Source organism: Artibeus jamaicensis, unplaced genomic scaffold (genome assembly GCF_021234435.1).
Source record: "Artibeus jamaicensis isolate MK-2021 breed Jamaican fruit bat unplaced genomic scaffold, CSHL_Jam_final contig_519, whole genome shotgun sequence".
Classification (NCBI taxonomy): Eukaryota; Metazoa; Chordata; class Mammalia; order Chiroptera; family Phyllostomidae; genus Artibeus; species Artibeus jamaicensis.
In genome coordinates this window covers 56,854,446-56,873,526 of record NW_026521871.1, presented here as the reverse complement: position 1 = coordinate 56,873,526, position 19,081 = coordinate 56,854,446, and the positions used below count along the sequence as shown (strand labels likewise).

The following is a 19,081-nucleotide window of genomic DNA, read 5'->3' as shown; positions in this document are numbered from 1 at the left end:
CAACCCGCCTGCCTCGATTCTGCCTTTCGTAGAAGTATTTCCATGTAATTTCCAAAACCACAGCAGCAGGCAGGGCAGTGGGTGGCCCAAAACCACGGTGCTGGCACGTGGTCGGACAGAGACTGAGACTGAGGCCATCTGGCCCCAGAGCCCGCGTGTTCTTGACCTCGAATGCACCTCACCACCACCGCGCTTCGTGCCCCTTCTCCCCTCTGCCCCCCACCTCTCCCCACCCCAAACTCACGACACACCGCAGATGTGCTGGTGCGGTAGGGAATGGAAGTCACCGAGATGGCCAGCCCTGGTTCAGCCCCCACAGACATGTCACCTGGGCACCGTGCGAACAGTCTCCACATGACCTTCCTGGGACGAGGGGGGAACGAAACCACAAGTGAAGACAAAATCCACCAGAAGGACAAGAGCTGCGTGAAACTTTAACCTTCCTCACAGGCTTAATGGTTCAACTACCTTCCAAGGGGGCAGAGGCTGGGGACCTGCGGGGTCCCCTCCCTGTCACCTCCCCACCCCCACACGCCAGCAGAGGCTGCCATAGTGGGGACCTCCCACTCTGTGCCTCCGCTGGTGAAGCCCTTTGGCAGTCTTCCTCTATCAAAGCGGCTCCAGGTGGTTCCAGTGCCTGGTGACTGGCCAGACGAGAGGGCTCCCTTCCACATCACTGAACAGCAAATAAGGGGTTTTTGGCAAGTGTCTGCAGCAGCAGCAACAACCTGGGGACTTCAAAAAAGCAACCCTCCAGGGCCCTTCTCCCACAAGGACCAAAGTAAACAAGCAGGTGACCCTCTTATCAGTGCTACCTGACAAGGACACTTATCTCTCTTGGTGGCTTATCTCTCTTCCGCCCAGAGTCCGGAGCTGGTTCTGCACCCCCAGCCGCACCCCTGCCCCCCCTTCAGGCTCCTCCTGTTACTCAGATGAGAGGCCCAGCCGACAAGGTGGGAAAGAGCCTTCCATTTCCTCAGCAAAGAAGACAGCGCTGTTGTGGAGAAAACCTCGGGGGATGGGCCCGGGCAGATGACCGGGGCTGATGGCTGCCGCCTGCTCAGCAGGGTGGCTCTGGGGTCGAGACCATTTGTGGGCGGAGGACAACCCTCCTGAAGCTGAACTTGCTCCCCCCACCCTGGTGCTGATCCCCTGAACTTCCCGACCCCTGAACAGGGCCCGTGTCACGGGGTCTCTGCGCCCGTGCAGCCTCCCTGGGTGCTCCCTCCCTGGGAACGGCTTTTGCTTCATCAAAAAATTAACGAGACTCCTGCTCTAGTGGCCTCCACTCTCGAGTGAGAGGATGGAGGGCGCCCTGGCTGCTGCCGGTGCCGCCTGGCCTCTTGGGGCCGATCGTTTCCACGGGGCTGGAAGCATCTGAAACCGTAACGGCCTCGTTTCCCTCACAGCCCAACGGGTTCTGTAAACCCAAGGCCTGCTCTGGGCAGTTTTTATCACAGAGAGTTCAGTTTAACATAGAAATGAAACCAGTCGTCCAGAAACCGACACTTCCGCCGTTGTCTGATATCACTCTGCCAACTCAGCCATGAGCGCTGCTGTTAATGAACCTGAACCATGATGGTGCTGCAGAGGTGCCCGAGTCTGCCGAATGAGTTGGGGGGTGGGGTAGGGAAGGGGCCGGGAGGGCATTTCCAGGTAGGACGAGGCCTCTGGGCAGCCCCTGCCCGTCCCCACACTGGACATTCCTCGCTGGAACATTACTTACCCCACCGGTCACTTTTTCCAAGAGAAACACGCGAGATTTTGTGCTGCACCAACTGACTCGGCTTTTCAGACTGAGGCTGAAGGCGGCACCCCAGGCCGAGCCTGGCTGCAGGGGCAGCTCCAGGGGCCTTCACAGTGCCCACGTTCACACGTGGGAGCTGTTCACCTGCACTGAAAACTCAGAAGGCTTCACATGGAAATGCAGACGCCAGGCGCTCTGGGAAGTGGGACAGCCAGCAACACTGGGCCCACTGCTGTGCCGCAGCCAGGGGGACAGCAGAGCATCACACACACACACACGTACACACACACACGTACACACACGCCCGTGTCCTGCCCCCACCCCTCCCTCCCACTCTCGTCCCCGTCCCCCAGCAGCCAGGACACCCCTCACCCCCCGTTTCTTCCCAAGAGCTGCCAGCAGGTTGGTGCCCCAGGAGAAATAGTGGCCACTGGGAAGGTTCGCATGTGATGGAAGGAGGGGAAGAGGAAGAAATGCGTGCAAAGTATTTTACAAAGAAAAACTAAATCCCACACGGGCCTCTCGCATGTACCTCCTGAAGTCTCAGAACAGAAAACACCAGTATTTCCACGTTTTGTTTTGTTTTGAACACTCCTTTCACTGAGGCAACTGTGGGTTTTCCCACAGACGACACCAGTGTAGCTCAAAAACCATGGTCTGTCTTCAGAAGGTGAGCAAGGACCAGCACTGAAGGCTCCCACCGAGCAAGGCTGCTGCCTGGTGTGCACTGACCACAGGACTCTCTGTGAGGACGGCTAGGGACACCCGAGCCTTCCCGTGCACCTCGCGGGGTGCCGAGGGGAGCCGAGGGGAGCGGGGAGCCGAGACCTCGCACACCAGGCCCAAGCAACACGCACGGAAACAAACAGCACCTTCCAGGTCCCATTTTCCCAAAGGGTTGGTCCCAGGAGTAACACAGGTGCCTTGTCCAAAAAAACGAAAAAAAGGTGGGGGGAGTTCGGATGGAGGAAGAAAAGGAAAAAATGGCTGAACGGTGCAGGCCCTCACTGCAGTCGGAGCTGTAGGCTGAACCACACACAGTTTGAGGCGCTACTGTGAGTAGATGCTTTCCAACAGGGAAACGTCACCCTGATGGCCACCTCCACGCCCCGGCCCACCCCCTCTAATCGTGTGTACGAGGCTTTAAAAAGGAAAAAAGGACTCGCTTCCCACTCAGCCCATCTGCACACCCCAACACTAAACCCACACTGCGCAGGACTCGGGACCCAGGCAGGTCTGACACAGACCCCCAATCCCTCCCTGCTTCAGTGGCAGGGACGAAGGGACAGCTCCTCACAAAACAAACAAACAAAAAAGCTGAGCCACAGATAAAGAGGCTGCAAAGCAGAGACTCCACCCACAGCTCTTTGAAAAGGGTCCATGAAGAAGCCTGTGAGCCTCAGACTTTTACTTTTGATGCAAATGCCTTCAGGGACTTACACCCTGGAGAGGGAAGACAGGAACCCAGCAAAGCATATGTCCCCAGCTACCAGTGCCACAGGGAACTTAACGGAGCTACTGGTTTCACAGGGATCACTGTTGCTTTTGTCCCTGCTCCACTTACAAAATTCCTTAAGCTTAAGCGTCTGCCCTATTTCTCTCGGGGCCCCGTTTTTTACATGCAGTTTTGCAGACGGGGAGGACTTTCAGGAACACATCGATGGCACTGAGGCTGGAACGACCACACTGTCACCCTGTCGGTCTGTCCCTTGTCATATGGGCACTCCACAGGGGAGTGGTGACAGGGGTCTGTAGTTGGGTGCGCTCTCTGGCTGGGGACCTGCAAATGTGGCTCTCCAGCGGGGGTGCTGGTTGGGGTTTTGTCTCACATGCTTTTCTTCGACACTGCTGCTGCCCAAAATGCAACTCTAAAGACTAAGCCAAAGCACACTCCAAAATATTTATGCTACATCACATTCATTAACAGGAGAAGGACCCAAAATATGCACAGCAAAAATAAAACTGTAAAAATGTAAGCAGGTGGGAAGGAACAAGTGAGACAGAAGCTCCCCTCAACAAGTGGCGGCTTGAAGGATAAAATACCTTATTCCTGACATTAGTTTTTGCAAATAAGCAAGTGCTTTTTTTGTTTGTTTTGCTTGGAATGAATCATCAATTGGTGAAATTTTGTAGGGAAACATTCTACATCAACCAACTGGCAGATTAATAAATGTGAAATGGCCCGGGAGCACAGCCGTTTACCAAGACGGAGTTGGGACGCTGGGAGGCGAGGCGCCAGGTGGCAACCACGTGCTCAATGACACAGACTGACTTTCTCCACGACCAACACGAAGGCAGGCCGTTTCTTTCCTATGACAGGTGGACATGTCTCCAGGGACCTGGGGGACCAGGACGAGACCCTGACAACGGGAACCCCAGCTGGAAAGCCACCCCTCTAACACAGGGAAGGGTTTACAGGACCACCCCTGATGTCCCCTCCTGCCCTCAGGCACAAAGGAGCTGGGGCACAGGGAGGCCCCTGGCAGGACAGTCTGCTCTTTGGAATTAAAATTCCCACAAATGGCTTGCTGTCAAAGCTATCGCGTAGCCAATGGACAGGGAGGTTTTCCAGCAAACAAACGCATCGCGTCACCCGTCATTTCTCTACCAGAAAACACAAGGGGGCGGGGGGAACAAAAGAGCGAAGGCTGACCGCAGACACTGGTTTATTCCACGGGGTGCATGATTCAAAGCGTCCGAGCCCCCAGCTGCCGGGTCCCTCTCTCCCTTCACAGACGCCAGCCACGGGGGTACAGTTCATCCACAGCCCCCTCGCCCCTGCCCCCTAGAGTCTGGCAGGTCTCCCTCGGTCTCACGTTCACCAGAGGCTGTGGGGAGAGAGGGAGACGGGGTTGGGAACGGCCCCCCGAACCAAAGGCACTTCACGTGAAAAGATAAAGCACAGCGGAGACACCCCACGACGGCCCTGCAAGTTCACAGGCTGAACTGGAACCCACAGCCACCGACCGGTGGGAGCCCCGTAACAACGAGAAAGACACGTGTTTCCTTGGGAAGACAAAGTGCACGTGACTATAAAGACCGGCAGGGCCACTCCCACCCCGTCTTTTTCTGAAAATACTTAAGAGATCTCTCACTGTACATGATTACAATAACCCAAGGTTCACGCATGAGAAAAAATAGCTCAAAAGTAGCCTGTCGTAAATTCTCACTGGGAAATCACAACAGACTCTGATACGCTCACAGAGCTGGCAGCCCCGGAGGCCCTGCTTGCGTCCCCTCCCTGGACAGATGGGTCACCACGCATGGCACCCTGGGGTCTACGCCTGTGTCCAGAGCCTGGGTCGCAGGCGGCCTCCGAGGCCTCGCGGTGATTCCCTCCACCCGCCCCCTCAAAGTCCACCAGGACACTGTGCTCTGGAAGCGCAGTGCATGGCCGGTGCGCTGATGCGGGTGAGCGATTTGGTCTCGCAGGCGGTTCCTTTGGCGGGTGGGCAGGCACGGCCCCACCTGGGGTGGGAATCTGCGCACAGGCGGACCGTCCTGCTGCAGGAAGCTGAGTGCGGGTCAGCCACGACTTCTGGGGCCCGGGAAGGCTGCTCCTGGCGCCTAGCTGGCGGTGGGCAGGCGGTCGGCGGCGCAGCGGAAGCCCAGGTTGGAGGCGGAGCTGTCCGGCGTGTTCTGGCTCCGGGCAGCACAGCGGTACCTGTAGCAGTAGGACTGCGCAGGGGGAGAGGGGAGGGGGGAGGGGGAGGTGAGTGCTCCGCCCCGCGGGCAGGGCGGCCCTCACGAGCAGCACCCCTGCACACGCAGCACGCGTGTAGCACTCCCGAGTTCAGCGAGGACCAGCCAGAGGCCGACGCCACACGCACGCGACATGGCCGCCTGACCAAGACGTGGCCGAGTGCTGCTGAGAACGAGCTGAGAACGAGCACGGGTTACACGGCCGACGGCGCCTCCACCCGTCGGACTAGTGAGCAGCCACTCGAAGCCACATATTCACGTAACATTCAACAGCAGGAAATTCCTGTGATGCAACGGCAAATGAAAAAGCGGAATACAAAACCGGATGTGCGCTAAGATCACCGTGGAGGAGCTCTCTGTGCGCGCGCAGCGCACTCACGTAGAATCCTCGCTACAAGGACATCAGAGAAGGGTCTCAGAGTTTGCAGACGGGGAACAGGGTCAGGCCACAACCCAGAAGCGTTCCAAACAGAAAAAATTTTAAAAGTTCTAATACTGAAAAGCACATTCCTAAGTATCCACAGTCCTGCACTCTCAGCCTCCAGACTGGTGCAGGACGGTCAGGGTCAGGCCGTGGGAGGGGGGGATGCGGAGGCCTGGCCAGCTGGAGGGGTGAGTGAGTCCTGCGGGGCGATCAGAGCGCCACCCCGCGGTGCAGGCGTGCATGCAGGCCCTGGCCCAGGAAGGGGAAGCTGAAAGACATCTGCCTCCCCAGACTCGAGTGGGAGCAAGTATGGAGTCTTGCCTCTTGCCTCGACCTGGGTCTTGTTACCCGTTTTAGCAGCTTGGTTGGAACAACACCATCATACACACCTGCTACCTGCAGTCTCCCTGCATATGCGCTACCATTATGATCTGAGAAGTTCCTTGTACAGTTAGAATAGTATCTGACATTTAACCAAGTGATAAAGCTGAACGGCAACTGAGAAAACATCCAGACCATTAAGATGTTATTTAACATCCAGCAGACAGGTGATGATCAAGCCCAGGACCATTGAGAGCAGGATGGGCGGTGGGAAACCTGCTCAATACGTCACTTTTGGAGGTTAAATCACAGTAGGCCATAACCCTGTGCGTGGCTGCCAGGGGCACTTGTTCCGCATGCTTCCTTCACAGGAGCCGAGGACAAGTGCCCACGGGTGCAGACTCGGAGCACCCCACAGGCGGGGTGGGGGCGGGGCACAGTCACTGCTGTTTCATTTGATCATTGCAGCCGTGGGGGCTAAATGCTGCCCGAGAGGACAGTTTGCAAGAGGAAGTAGAATTCGAACCCGGGTCTAATGGGTGCGCTTGCCTCCCTGGCAGGACCCACTCCTGGGCGGAAGGCGCCCACCCCGATGCATGCTGCCTGACAGTACCCTCGCCTGCACGAACAGGGCCTGGCGCATGAGTCCCCGGCCCCCCGACAGGGCTAGGTGAATAACCAACCACACGAGACTTGACTGGAACACTTCACAAGCTTCCACTTTCCAGAACTAACCACTCACGGAACTCTAAGGTGCTTGGCTGACTCTTCAGTCCAAAGTGACAGAGAACGACAACGAAGCAGGTGTCCTGGGTGCTGAGTGACTGCTGAGCACCCCGTGACCGTGGAGTCCCCACGGCCGGTGGAAGCGGCTGCACTGAGCCTCGGGGCGCACCTCTGGGACGTAGGCGGGGGAACGTCAGTGGGGAAACAGGTCGGCACTAGAGAGGCTGGTTTTCCTGAGTTGTTATTCTCTCTCCCAGAGGTGGATCGTTCATCTCGTTCATGGCACTGATCTCCAAAGCTGACACGGGAGTTCTCTGAAGCCCCCGTCCCACCATCAGAGACAGACAGAGTGGAGCTCTGCCTTCCGCACTCAGAGGGACTGCGCCCAGCTTGCCCACCCTCCCTGCGGCGGGGGAGGGCATGGCACAGCGCTGGCACCCGGGCAGGGGGCAGGGGGCAGGCAGAACATGCCTGAAACCGTGGGCGCACTGCTGCGCCCGCGGGAGCGACCGGGGGCCACCAGGAGCAGCAGCAGGCGCATACCTGCAGGGCCCACTCCCCGGGCTGCAGGGAAGCATCAGCCCTTTACTTGCAGAATCAACCCCGGCCACGGGATGATCCCAGGCCCCGGCCCCAAACCTGTGCAGAGAATGCCACATGGGACTGAGGGGCACATGACACCAAGCAATCAGGGGTCCCGACCACATCCAGGGAGGACACCAAGCCCGGGCAGGGTCCTGCCCTGTGGGAGGGCGCAGGCTGGTGGGGCAATGAGCCGACACATCAAGTGGCGCAGCGTTGGGAGGGCCTGCGGTGGCCACTGGCTCAAGTGAGGGAACTGCCCTTGCAGAGCAGCAAGGGTCCCAGGAAAGACTTGGGAAGGCAGAGCTCGGCCACGGCGGGTTTGCAGGACTGGGGGTGGCAGGGTCTTCTGACTCCCACCTGATGACAGCGGCCACGGGAGCTGGTTTAAACAGCTGTTCCTGGACCCCACGCGCAGAGGTCCAGACCTGGTCTGGTGCGGGGTCCAGAACTCAGCCTCCCTAACAAGCGCCTGGGTGCCGCTGCGGCAGCATCAAGTGACAGGACGTCCGAGGACGAGAGGAGGCGTGTCGGGGGGAGGACGGCAGCAGGGGCAGGAAAGTGGAAAAGTCTGGGCAAGGCGAGAGGGTGGCGAGGCCGCGGCCGGGTGCTGCCGGAGCCCAGTCCACTCCGCCACCGTTTCCGAGGCTGCGTGCCGCACGCTGCGTGCTGCTGTCCTGGGCGCCAGGACACGTGGATGAGCCGGAGGAGGCCCTGCATCGGGACTGGGGGGTGGATTCCGGCAGGGCAGCCTGGGAGGCAGTCAGCAGGGAGGTGGGCCAGGTGAGACCGGAGGACTGCCGTGGAGAAGTCGTCTCTTCGGAGGTGCTGAGGCGGGAACTGAACTGCTCAGAGGCGAGGAGAACGGGCATTCCGGGCTAACGTGATGACCAAAAGACCAGCCCAAAGCAGAGGAAAGATGAGGAGCAGCAGATGCGGAACGACAGGACACCGGCGCGGTGCAGCACAGCATGGCATGCAGCACGGCACAACGAGTGCCCAGGCAGAGAGCGGGCGTGGCTCACTGCGAAGCCAGACTGCAGCCAGGGCCTGGCCGACCAGCTCACCAGGACATGCAGAACCCTGTGCTGGCGCCCGCAGCTGCCCCACACCAGGCGCAGCCTCTCCAAACCTGCTCCCTAAGAGGCAATGGGGGCCACTGGTGGACTAACATCAAAATGCTGCGCCTCATCTTCACACAAAATGAGTAAAGCACCAGCCCCGCAGAAGCCACTGCCATGGCTACCACGAGCAGAGCGCTCACCTTTGCAGAACCGGACTCAGTCTCACCTGGCCGCTCCGGTCCATCTGCCTCCTCACTGACCGGGAGCACTGGCCGGCCCTGCGGGCCTCAGTGGCCTGGCTCGGAGGGCAGCACCTACCTGCGACTGCACGAGTGGACAGAGGCCACTGCCTGCACGGGAAGCTACACAGACGGGAAGCTAGGGACCCCCCGGGGACAAGGCGGAGGGCTGGGGGCCTGCTGGCTGCCGCGTCTCCACACACGCCTTCTTTCCCGTGATGTCACACTGTTTTAAGTCAGATGCTGTTCATGCGTCACACCACACAGGCTGTGACGACTCTGATGGCCCGGCTGCCCGAGGCTGGGACAAGGTCAGCAGCAGACAGGCCCATAGCGCCCGGCAGGGGCATTTTCGCCCAGTCCGCTGAAGCCCCCAGGCACACACAGGTAATTCCATTCTGGGAAGAAAAAAAAAAAGTTCCCCAACTTTTCTACCAGAAAAGTTGATATTCTGGTAGAATATCAACAGCAGTGCTCTGTATGAAGCAGAGAAAATCATCCTTTTATTTTCGTTTTACGTGTATTATTTACTTTATAATTTTTACTGTGATGAAAACAGTTTGCACAACAGGAAACCTTAAAACCAGCGACAGCAGGAAGCCCTGGTCCATTGCTGGACCTCAGCAGCCCCTCAGGCCTGGCACTCACCCTCACGGAGAGGAAGCGCTGACCCCGGTGGTAAGGCAGCCGAGGGCCAGGGCCCCAGGGCCGGACCACCCCACCCCCGTGCCGCGCCACGTTTCCCGGCACGCGCTCCCTGAGCTAATGCTCCACAACCAGCAATGCACTGAACCACAGTGCTGGGCCGCGAAGGGACTCGCTCTCGAGGAGGAAGCGGCCTGATTTGACGTCCTCGCTGCTCCTTTGTCCCAAGTCCACATTTAGCCCCGAAAACAGTTATTATTAGCGAAGTTAGATCTTCAAGCAGCTGAAATATGGGTCATTTTACTAATTAAGAACATTTCATCAAAGTGGCTAATTACTGTGTGAAACTGATCTCAATACCTGAGCTAAGAATGTCATCCTGGACTCAGGGACAATCCACTTGAGACAATGACTTACTCGCCTGGAGGCTCTGAAGGCAAGTGGGACACAGCGGGGCTTCTGTGACGGGGCCCTTTCCAGGACAAAGGAAAGTGCACAGTGACTGCAGCTCATTCAAACATCATCACAGAAAACCACCAGGGCCAACAGGTCTCCGGTGCCACTGACTCCAGAGCCCGGTGTAAAGGGCAGAGGGAGGGTGGCGGTCCCCCCACAGCGGGATGAACTGAACCCCGCTGGATCGAAGATCCAGAGAAAGACACAAGATCTTGATTCCATCGAGAGAACGACAACAAGTATTTCTGAGAGCTCACTGGGCGAGCGGTGCTAAGAACGGCCGGGCACGCACTCACGGTGCTCTCCCGGGGACCAGGCTGCGGGAACTGCACGGCCAGCGTCTGACTTGTACACAGGCGGAGAGACTGAGGCCCAGGCTGCCCGGGCCCCGTGGCCGACGAGTGCTGGATGCCGAACCAGAGCCCTTCAGGCCTCACCCCAGAGCCTGGCCCCAGCATGGGGGCCACGTGGCCTCATTTCCCCTCCTGGGCCTCCCCGCCTCCATGATGTCAGGGGGCCTCTCACCAGTCATCGGTCACCAGCAGACTGACCGCAGTCACACAGTGGCACTGCCCTCAGGCCAAACCTCAGCCACCTTCAAAGCAAGGTGATTTTTTTCTAAATGAACTACAACACTATTTCCTTTTTGTAAATTATTTTTTCTTTTAATGATTTTCACCTATGCCTTGGGAATCATTTCCACGACCCCCCCACTAGCCAGGAATTCATTAGTTGCATCCATATTCACAAGAAGGAGGGGACAGAGCCTGACTGTGACAGAGACGGCGGCTCTCACTGACCCCCACCCCCGAGGAGCGCCTCCCCGGGTGCTTCATCCGTCCACCCTGCTCAGAGCCTCCCGCAGGTGCGGCTGCACATGCACCTGGCAGACGTGAGGACTGAGGCTCAGAGAGGCTCGGTCCGGTCCAGGGGTCCCAGAGAGCAGGGAGCAACCAAGACCCCGGCCCAGACCTCGTTCCAGGGTCTGCAGCTCCATCAAGCAGCTGCGGCCCCCATCTTCGATCCAGTGGGAGGGGCCGGGGCTCTGGGGGTAACTCACATCCAGCTGGGACCTTCTCCCAGTGCCCTCCCTCCTGGAATGTCCCCCTCTCCATCCCTTCAGCCTGACTAAATCGACACTCGAAATAAATCACTAAAGCTGTAAAACAAAGAGGTACAGCTTATATGCCAAAGGAGAGAAATCAAGTGATAAAAATACTTAATCCCCACACAGTCAAAAAGGGGGCGAGGATAGGAAAAAACAGATGAGACAAAAAAAAAAAAAAAAACTAAATGTCAACACGTGGAAATGAGACCCAGCCACACCAACAACCGCACCAACCGTGAGCGGTCTGGACAGGCAGTGGAAAGGGAAAGACGCCGATGAGTTCGGCGACTCGGCGGAAGCGAACGCAGCTGCCGCAGGACACCGACTCCTGGATGTGCATCGGGAAGAAACGAATGCTCCGCGTGACCCTGCAGCTGTCAACCAAACGCCACCGAGAGCTGTCACTGGAGGCCCAGGTCATCTCCCTCGGGGAATTCTATCCAACAGAAGAGTAGGTTTCCCGCTGTGAGGGTGCAGAACAGAGGGCTTGTTCCTGTACTATTACCAATTAATTATTGTGTTATTTTCCTCTCTGACAACTGGGAACCTACTTTTGCCCCACCTTGTATTTAAGAAAGAAAGGTAATTCTACGTAAACCCCTCCAGAAAATTTAAGATGAGGAAATATGTTCCCATTCACCCCGTGAGCCCGGCCACACACTAATACCACACCAGACAAGAAAATAAAATAACAGGCCCGGACCCATCATGAACACAAAAGCAAAAACGCCTAACATCTTAGAAAACAATCCAGAACATATGCAAAGGAAAACACACCGCAACTCAGTGGCTGTATCCCAGGAAGGCAAGGATGGTTTAACATTTGGAAATTTTAAACCAGCAAGTGTAACTCACCATAGTAACAGGCTGAGAAAGAACATGAACAACACCTCCAAAGCTACAGGAAAAGCGACCAGCCAAATAAAACACATCCATTTCTCATAAAAACTATTCAAAAAACTGGGAATAGAAAGAAATTTCCTCACACTCATGAAGGGCATCTTTGAAAACACTACAGCTACTATCAAATTTAATTTATAAGCCAAATGTTTGCCTCCTAAGATTCCTGCCCCCAAATTAGGTGAATAGACATTCTCACTACTTCTATCCATCACTGGACAGGAGGTTCTAGACAACACAACACAGCAAGAAAAAATCATAAAAGGTGTCCGGACTAAAAAGGAAGAGGCAAAATTGCCTATATTCACCACCTGTGTACAAAGCCCAATAGAATCTACAAAAACATTAGTATAGATGACTTTAACAAGGTTTCAGGGGGACTTCTGGCCAAGATGGAGGCATAGGTAAGACACACACTGTGCCTCCTCACACAACCAAAATTAAGGACAACAAAAATCCAGAAGCAAAAAACAACCAGAACTGACAGGAAATTGAACTGTACGGAAGTCCGACAACCATGCATCCAGCCCAGGAGGAGGGGCAGAGTCAGCGGCTGGCGGAGAGGGGTCAGGGCAGGAAAGAGCGGTGGTTGGCAGACACCGGGCGCAGGGAGGCAAGGAGCAGACCCAGTGAGGGGCACAAGGCGGCCTGCTGACCATGGTCACACATTCATGTGCAGATAAACCAGGGGAAAATGGGCAGCAAGACAGACCACAACCCAGGGCTCCAGCGACGGGAAATAAAGCCTAAAAGCACAGATTGAAAACACTTGTGGGGGTTGAGGGGCCAGGAGAGACTCCCAGCCTCACAGGAGAGTTTGTTGGAGAGACCCACAGGGCCCTAGAATGTACAGAAGCCCACCCACCCGGGAACCAGCACCAGAAGGGCCCAATTTGCTCGTGGGAAGAGGTGGAAGGGACTGATATCCCAGAGAGAGCGGAGCAAGCGCCATTGTTCCCTCTCTGACCCCGCCCCCACATATAGTGTCACAACTTAGTGACTGGTTGCCTCACCCTAGGGAACACCTAAAGCTCCCCCCCTCATACGTAACAGGCGTGAAAAGACCAAAAAAAAAAAAAATAGGCTCAAATGGAAGAATGGATCAAAGTCTCAGAGCCAATACTTCTAAGCCACCAAGAGATAGCCAACCTATCAGATGCACAGTTCAAAGCACTGGTGATTAGGATGCTCACAGAACTGGTTGATTTTGTTCACAAATTAGATGAACAAATGAAGGCTACACTAAGTGAAATGAAGGAAAATGTACAGGGAACCAACAGTGATGGAAAGAAAACTGGGACTCAAATCAATGGAGTGGACCAGAAGGAGGATAAAAATGACCAACCAGAAAAGAATGAAGAAACAAGAATACTTGTTGAATGAGGAGAGGCTTAGGAACCTCCAGGACATCTTTAAACGTTCCAACATCCAAATTATAGGGGTACCCGAAGGGGAAGAGGAAGAGCAACAAGTAAGTTATTTGAATAAATAATAAAGGAGAATTTCCCCAATCTGGCAAAGGAAATAGACTTCCAGGAAATCCAGGAAGCTCAGAGAGTCCCACAGAGTTGGACCCAAGAAGAAACACAAGACACATCATAATTACATTAGCCAAGATTAAAATGAAGGAGAGAATCCTAGAAGCAGCAAGAGATAAGGGGACAGTCACCTACAAAGGCGTTCCCATCAGACTGTCAGCTGATTTTTCAAAAGAGACCTTACAGGCAAGAAGGGGCTGGAAAGAAGTATTCCAAGTCATGAAAGGCAAGGACCTACATCCAAGATTGCTCCATCCAGCAAAGCTTTCATTTAGAATGGAAGGACAGATAAAGTGCTTCTCAGATAAGGTCAAGTTCAAGGACTTCATCATCACCAAGCCCTTATTATATGAAATGTTAAAGAGAGTTATCTAAAAAAAAAAAAAAGAAGATAAAAATATGAATAGTGAAAGGACAGCAAACTCACAGTTATTAACAACCACACCTAAAACAAAAGCAAACTAAGAGGACAGCTAGATCAGGAGTGGAACCATAGAAATGAAGATCACATGGAGGGTTAGCAACAGGGGAGTAGGAGGAAAAGACAGGGGGAGAAGGTACAGAAAATAAGTAGCATAGATGGTAGGTAGAAAATAGACAGGGGGAGGGCAAGAATAGTATGGAAAATGTAGAAGCTAAAGAACTTGTGACGCATGAACATGAACTAAAGGGGGGAATGTGGGTGAGAGAGGGTGTGCAGGGTGGAGGAGAATGAAGGGGGGAAATGGGTCAACTGTAATGGCATAAAATATTTTTTTAATAACTGTTGGCAGTTATAAATACAGTTGGCAGTTATGCCAACTGTAATGGCATAATAAAATATATTTTAAAAATTAAAATTAAAATTAAAAAAAACAAGGTTTCAGGACACAAGATAAATATACAAAAACCAACTGTACCATGTAAATGTACTTCTTAAAAACAAATACTGTTTGCCCTGGCTGGTGTGGCTTAGTGGTTGAGCGCCAACCTGTGAACCAAAGGGTCATTGGTTCAATTCCCAGTCAGGGTACACACCTGGGTTACAGGCCAGTTCCCCATTAGGGGGAGTGAGAGAGGCAACCACACACTGATATTTCTCTTCCTCTCTTTCTCCCTCCCTTCCCCTCTCTAAAAATATAAGAAAATTAAAATAAAAACAAATATTAAGTTAAAATATATTTTAAAGGAATAAACTACAAAGCCTATAAAATACAAACTTAAAGTAAGCAAAGAATCTGAAATGCGAAAGCAGACACATTCCTATGCAGGGCATTGGGATACTCTAGTGTTCATGCTTAAATTGTTTGCACAAGCCCCATTTTCTCCATTGTTTCTTGAGAAAAAAAATCTTCCGGCCCTCAGTTTGTACAGAGTAACTTGGTTCTCAATTAAGAAAAGTACCATGTGTCAGAGACAGCATGGGTGGCAATTAAGGTTTGGAGACACAGTGGTGCAAAGAGATTCATGCCGTTTTCAGGGAAGTCTGCGCCCTCAACAAGCGGATTCCTACAATTCCTGCAGAACAGTGTGAATTAGAGGAGCAATCTGGGACTAGAGACTGATGCGCGTACAACCAATTAAAAGTACTGAGATGGCCTGGGACAACGTTGTTAACTTAAAATTAAAATGAGAATTTCAAAGATCAACTGGTCCACATCTCGTAACTGCAGGTGTAAAGCGGAAGGCGAGGAGCTCAACTCCCCGAGCTCCACCTAAGTAAGTGGATTGAAGGACAGATAAAGTGCTTCTCAGATAAGACCAAATTCAAGGAGTTCATCATCACCAAGCCCTTATTATATGAAATGTTAAAGGGACTTATCGAAGAAAAAGAGGTTAAAGAAACATGAACAGTGAAAGGACAACAAACTCACAGTTATTAAGAACCATACCTAAAACGAAAGCAAACTAAAAGGACAGCTAGATCAGGAGTGGAAACATAGAAATGAAGATCTCAAGGAGGGTTAGCAACAGGGGAGTGGGAGGAGGAGAAGGGGGGAGAAGGTACAGAGAATAAGTAGCATAGACAGTAGATAGAAAATAGATGGGGGGCAAGAATAGCATGGGAAATACAGAATCTAAAGAACTTGAGACACATGGACATAAACTAAAGGGGGGGTAATGGTGGGGATGGGGGGGCAGGGTGGAGGGGAATGAAGGGAGGGAATAGAACAACTGTAACAGCATAATCAATAAAAAAATTAAAAAAAAAAAAAGAAAACCCTAAGACACACGGAGGATACGCGCCCTCTCCATCGAGTCCCTCACGCGCCAGGGCCCGGATGCGGCTCCATGTTGGTGTCGCCCTGACCACGTAAAGACCCTGGTGCCCAGGGCACGCTCCCGAGAGCCCAAATGGGAAGGAGGCAGGAGGGAAACCAGGTGTCGGAGTTTCACAGATTCCAGATGATTCCAGCGTGTGATGCAGTCTGAGGGCCACTGTGTTCGGGCGGAGTTGGTCGATGCTGCCGCCACCAGATTAGTAAGTAACTTAATTTGGCGCCTTTGCGGGTGGTTTTAAGACTTTAAGGCCGCCACGGCCTGGACTGACCGAGTTACCCCGGGAAGCTTCCCGTAACAGCAGTTTGCAGAGTGGGGGCATGGGCGTCTTGCATGGGGGCAGAAAGACAGAAGGTCAAGTGCTGGAGATGCTAAAATACGTAATTTAAAGAAAAGGGAAAGAAGTGCTGTTTGCTTTCCAAACTCCCTGAAGTGGTTGTTGAAAAAACTCCAAGTCGCTCCACCTAACCGAGAACAGCCCGCTCTGGCGACGACCCCAGGGCCAACGTGCACATTTCACAAAGCCCACACTCCGCGCCTAGGACCTGCCGAGGCTTCCACCCCAGAAACCAGGCCACCCCACTCACAGCCGTCCCCCCACCTCTGCAGGAAGCAGACAGCCACGGGAGTCAAGGCTGCACTGCCAGGCGCACGCCGGTTCACGGGGCTGGTCTCTCAAAGGGTCCAGATTCGACGCACGAGGCCAGACTGACAAGGGGTCGTTCCCAGCATCTGCCTCTGGTGCCTCTGCTCCCCGTGCCGGTGCCCAGACTTCCTCCCCGGCTCCCACGGGGTTGGGTGTGAATTCCCAGAAGGAGGCAGTGCGCTGTGGGGCTGCTGGGTGCCATGGACCCACAGCCTGCTGCCAGAACGAACGGCGACACAGCCCAGGGACTTGGCTTACCTTGTGGCACATGTAGGAGCCGCCTTTCTTCACCCGGTCCTTCCCAGAGGGGGGCCCTTTCTGCGGGGGGGAGAGAGCTCATGAGTCCATTGTGCCAGCTGCCCCCGTGGCAGGACAGAGTCCACCTAGTCCAGCAGCAACCCCATGGTGCTTCCTCCCGTGCCTCACACCTGCACCCCACCCCCCACCCTCGCCCCACAACCCCCTCTCCTGCTGGTCCCGCAGTTACCCTGCGTCCTAGCCCACACCCCACCGCAGCGGGCAGCCACTCTGAATCACGTGATTACATGCGCGCCATCCTACTGCGTGCGCCCGTAAACCCTTTGCCGAGTGCAGGAAGGGATTTGCTGTGTGTCCTCAGAAGAATTTTTAGGTCAGGTTCACTGAGGTATAATTTACACACAGTATACTTTTTAACCTTCCTCAGTGCCGATTTCTGGTGCGTTTCGATGAACTGAAGGCCACCGGAGCAGAGACTCTGAGCACAGGGCCCCCCCAGTCCTCTGCCCATGGGGCTGTGCGCCTGGACTGGCAGGGAAGCTACATTTGCCAGAAAACACCACGAGGCAGGAGCAGCCAGAGACGGGGAAATTAGTGGGAGGGTGTAGCAGGTCAGAGAGGGCTCCCACATTCACATCCACCCAGAGCCTCAGAAGGTGACCTTCTTTGGAAATGGGGGCGTGGCAGGTTAGTACTCTTGGGTTAAGATGCGGTCACAGTGAACCACTGTGAGCCCCAAATCCGATGGTCGGTGTCCACGTACCAGGGAGGGGCCCAGAGACCCACGGAGGAGCCGGGTGGCCCGGGGTGGGGGAGGCAGCGGAGCAGCGGCTGGGCTGGTGCGGCCGCCAACCCTGGAGGCCCGGGGCCGGAGCCCAGCAGGCAGCGGGAGGTTCTGCTGCCTGAGTGAAAGAACGCGCTCACAGGGAAATCACGCGTGTGGACACGGGACACCTGGTACAAATCTGCCCACCTCTCCGTGTTAAAGAACCCCCAGGGGGACTTCCGCCAAGATGGAGGCGCAGGTGGAGACGCCGTGCCTTCTCCCACAACCAAGTTTAGAGACAACAAAGTATTAGCAACAGAAAACATAGCCAGAACACAGAAAATTGAACTTTTCGGAAGTCTGATAACAACAAATTCTTCAGCCTGACCAGTAAGGGGCGAAGCCAGCAGCTGGCAGAGCGGGGTTGCACAGGAAAACTCAGTCAGATGGACTCAGGAGCGCAGGTCCCAGGTGTGGGGTTGCAAAGGGCGGACCCAGTGAGCGACCTACTGAGCACGACCCAGTGAGCGACTGGCGGATCGGGCGAGGGTGAAGGGCAGCGGGTTGACTGTGCTGGCGCAGTGAGACAGGACTGAGCGGGTCCCAGCAACGGGAGGCAGCTGAGACGGCCGCCATTTCCCGGCTCTGACCCCGCCTCCACATACAGCATCACAATCCAGCAACCTGAGTGACCCTGCCCTGGTGAACACCTCAGGCTTCGCTCCTCACCCATTGGTGGGAAGCAGGAGAGGGGGCCACCATTTCCCGGCTCTGACCCGGCCACCACATACAGTGTCACAACCCAGCAACCCCGCCCTGGAGGCCCCGCCCCGCCCCTAAGGCTCCACTCCTCATACTTAATGGGCCCGAACAGACCAAAAATGGCTCAAGAAGATCTCAAAGCCCCAGAGCCCATAAATCTAAGTGACGAAGAAATAGCAAAACTTTCAGATACACAGTTCAAAACACTGGTGATCAGGATGCTCACAGAACTGGTTGATTTTAGTCACAAATTAGAGGAACATATGAAGGCTAAACTAATTGAAATGAATGGTAATGCACAGGAAACCAATAGTAATGGGAAGGAAACTGGGACTCAAATCCAAGGAGTGGACCAGAAGGAGGATAAAAATGACCAACCAGAAAAGAATGAAGAAACAAGAATTCAAAAAAATGAGGAGAGGCTTAGGAACCTCCAGGACATCTTTAAACGCTCCAACATCTGAATTACAGGGGTACCAGAAGGGGGAAAGGAACAGCCGCCAGTGGAAAACTTATTTGAACAAATAATAAAGGAGAATTTCCCCAGTCTGGCAAAGGAAATAGACTTCCAGGAAATCCAGGAAGCTCAGAGTCCCAAAGAAGCTGGACCCAAGAAGAAACACACCAAGGCACATCATAATTACATTAGCCAAGATTAAAATGAAAGAGAGAATCCTAGAAGCAGCAAGAGCTAAGGGGACAGTCACCTGCAAAGGAGTTCCCATCAGACTGTCAGCAGATTTCTCAAAAGAGACCTTACAGGCAAGAAGGGGCTGGAAAGAAGTATTCCAAGTCATGAAATCCAAAGACCTACAACGAAGATTGCTCTATCCAGCCAAGCTTTCATTCAGAATGGAAGGGCAGATAAAGTGCTTCTCAGATAAGATCAAATTCAAGGAGTTCATCATCACCAAGCCCTTATTATATGAAATGTTAAA

General features: G+C 54.3%; 1 protein-coding gene across 8 annotated transcripts in view; it reads right to left on the bottom strand.

The window, feature by feature from the left end:
* The window catches only part of SUMF1 (sulfatase modifying factor 1), a 155,253-nt gene that overhangs the window by 102,793 nt on the left and 33,379 nt on the right, over nucleotides 1-19,081 (bottom strand). For 2 of the 8 annotated variants that reach the window (XM_037128483.2, XM_037128485.2), the window contains 2 exons: nucleotides 16,616-16,675; nucleotides 4,397-5,425 (listed from right to left, as the gene is read on the bottom strand). In XM_037128483.2, coding sequence (XP_036984378.2) covers nucleotides 5,315-5,425; nucleotides 16,616-16,675 — 171 coding nt within the window. In that variant the 3' untranslated portion in view covers nucleotides 4,397-5,314. Of the gene's footprint in view, nucleotides 1-4,396; nucleotides 5,426-8,967; nucleotides 9,204-10,578; nucleotides 11,478-16,615; nucleotides 16,676-19,081 lie in introns of those variants that run through there. The other 6 variants (XM_053669166.1, XM_053669165.1, XM_053669163.1 and 3 more) reach the window with 6 other exon arrangements.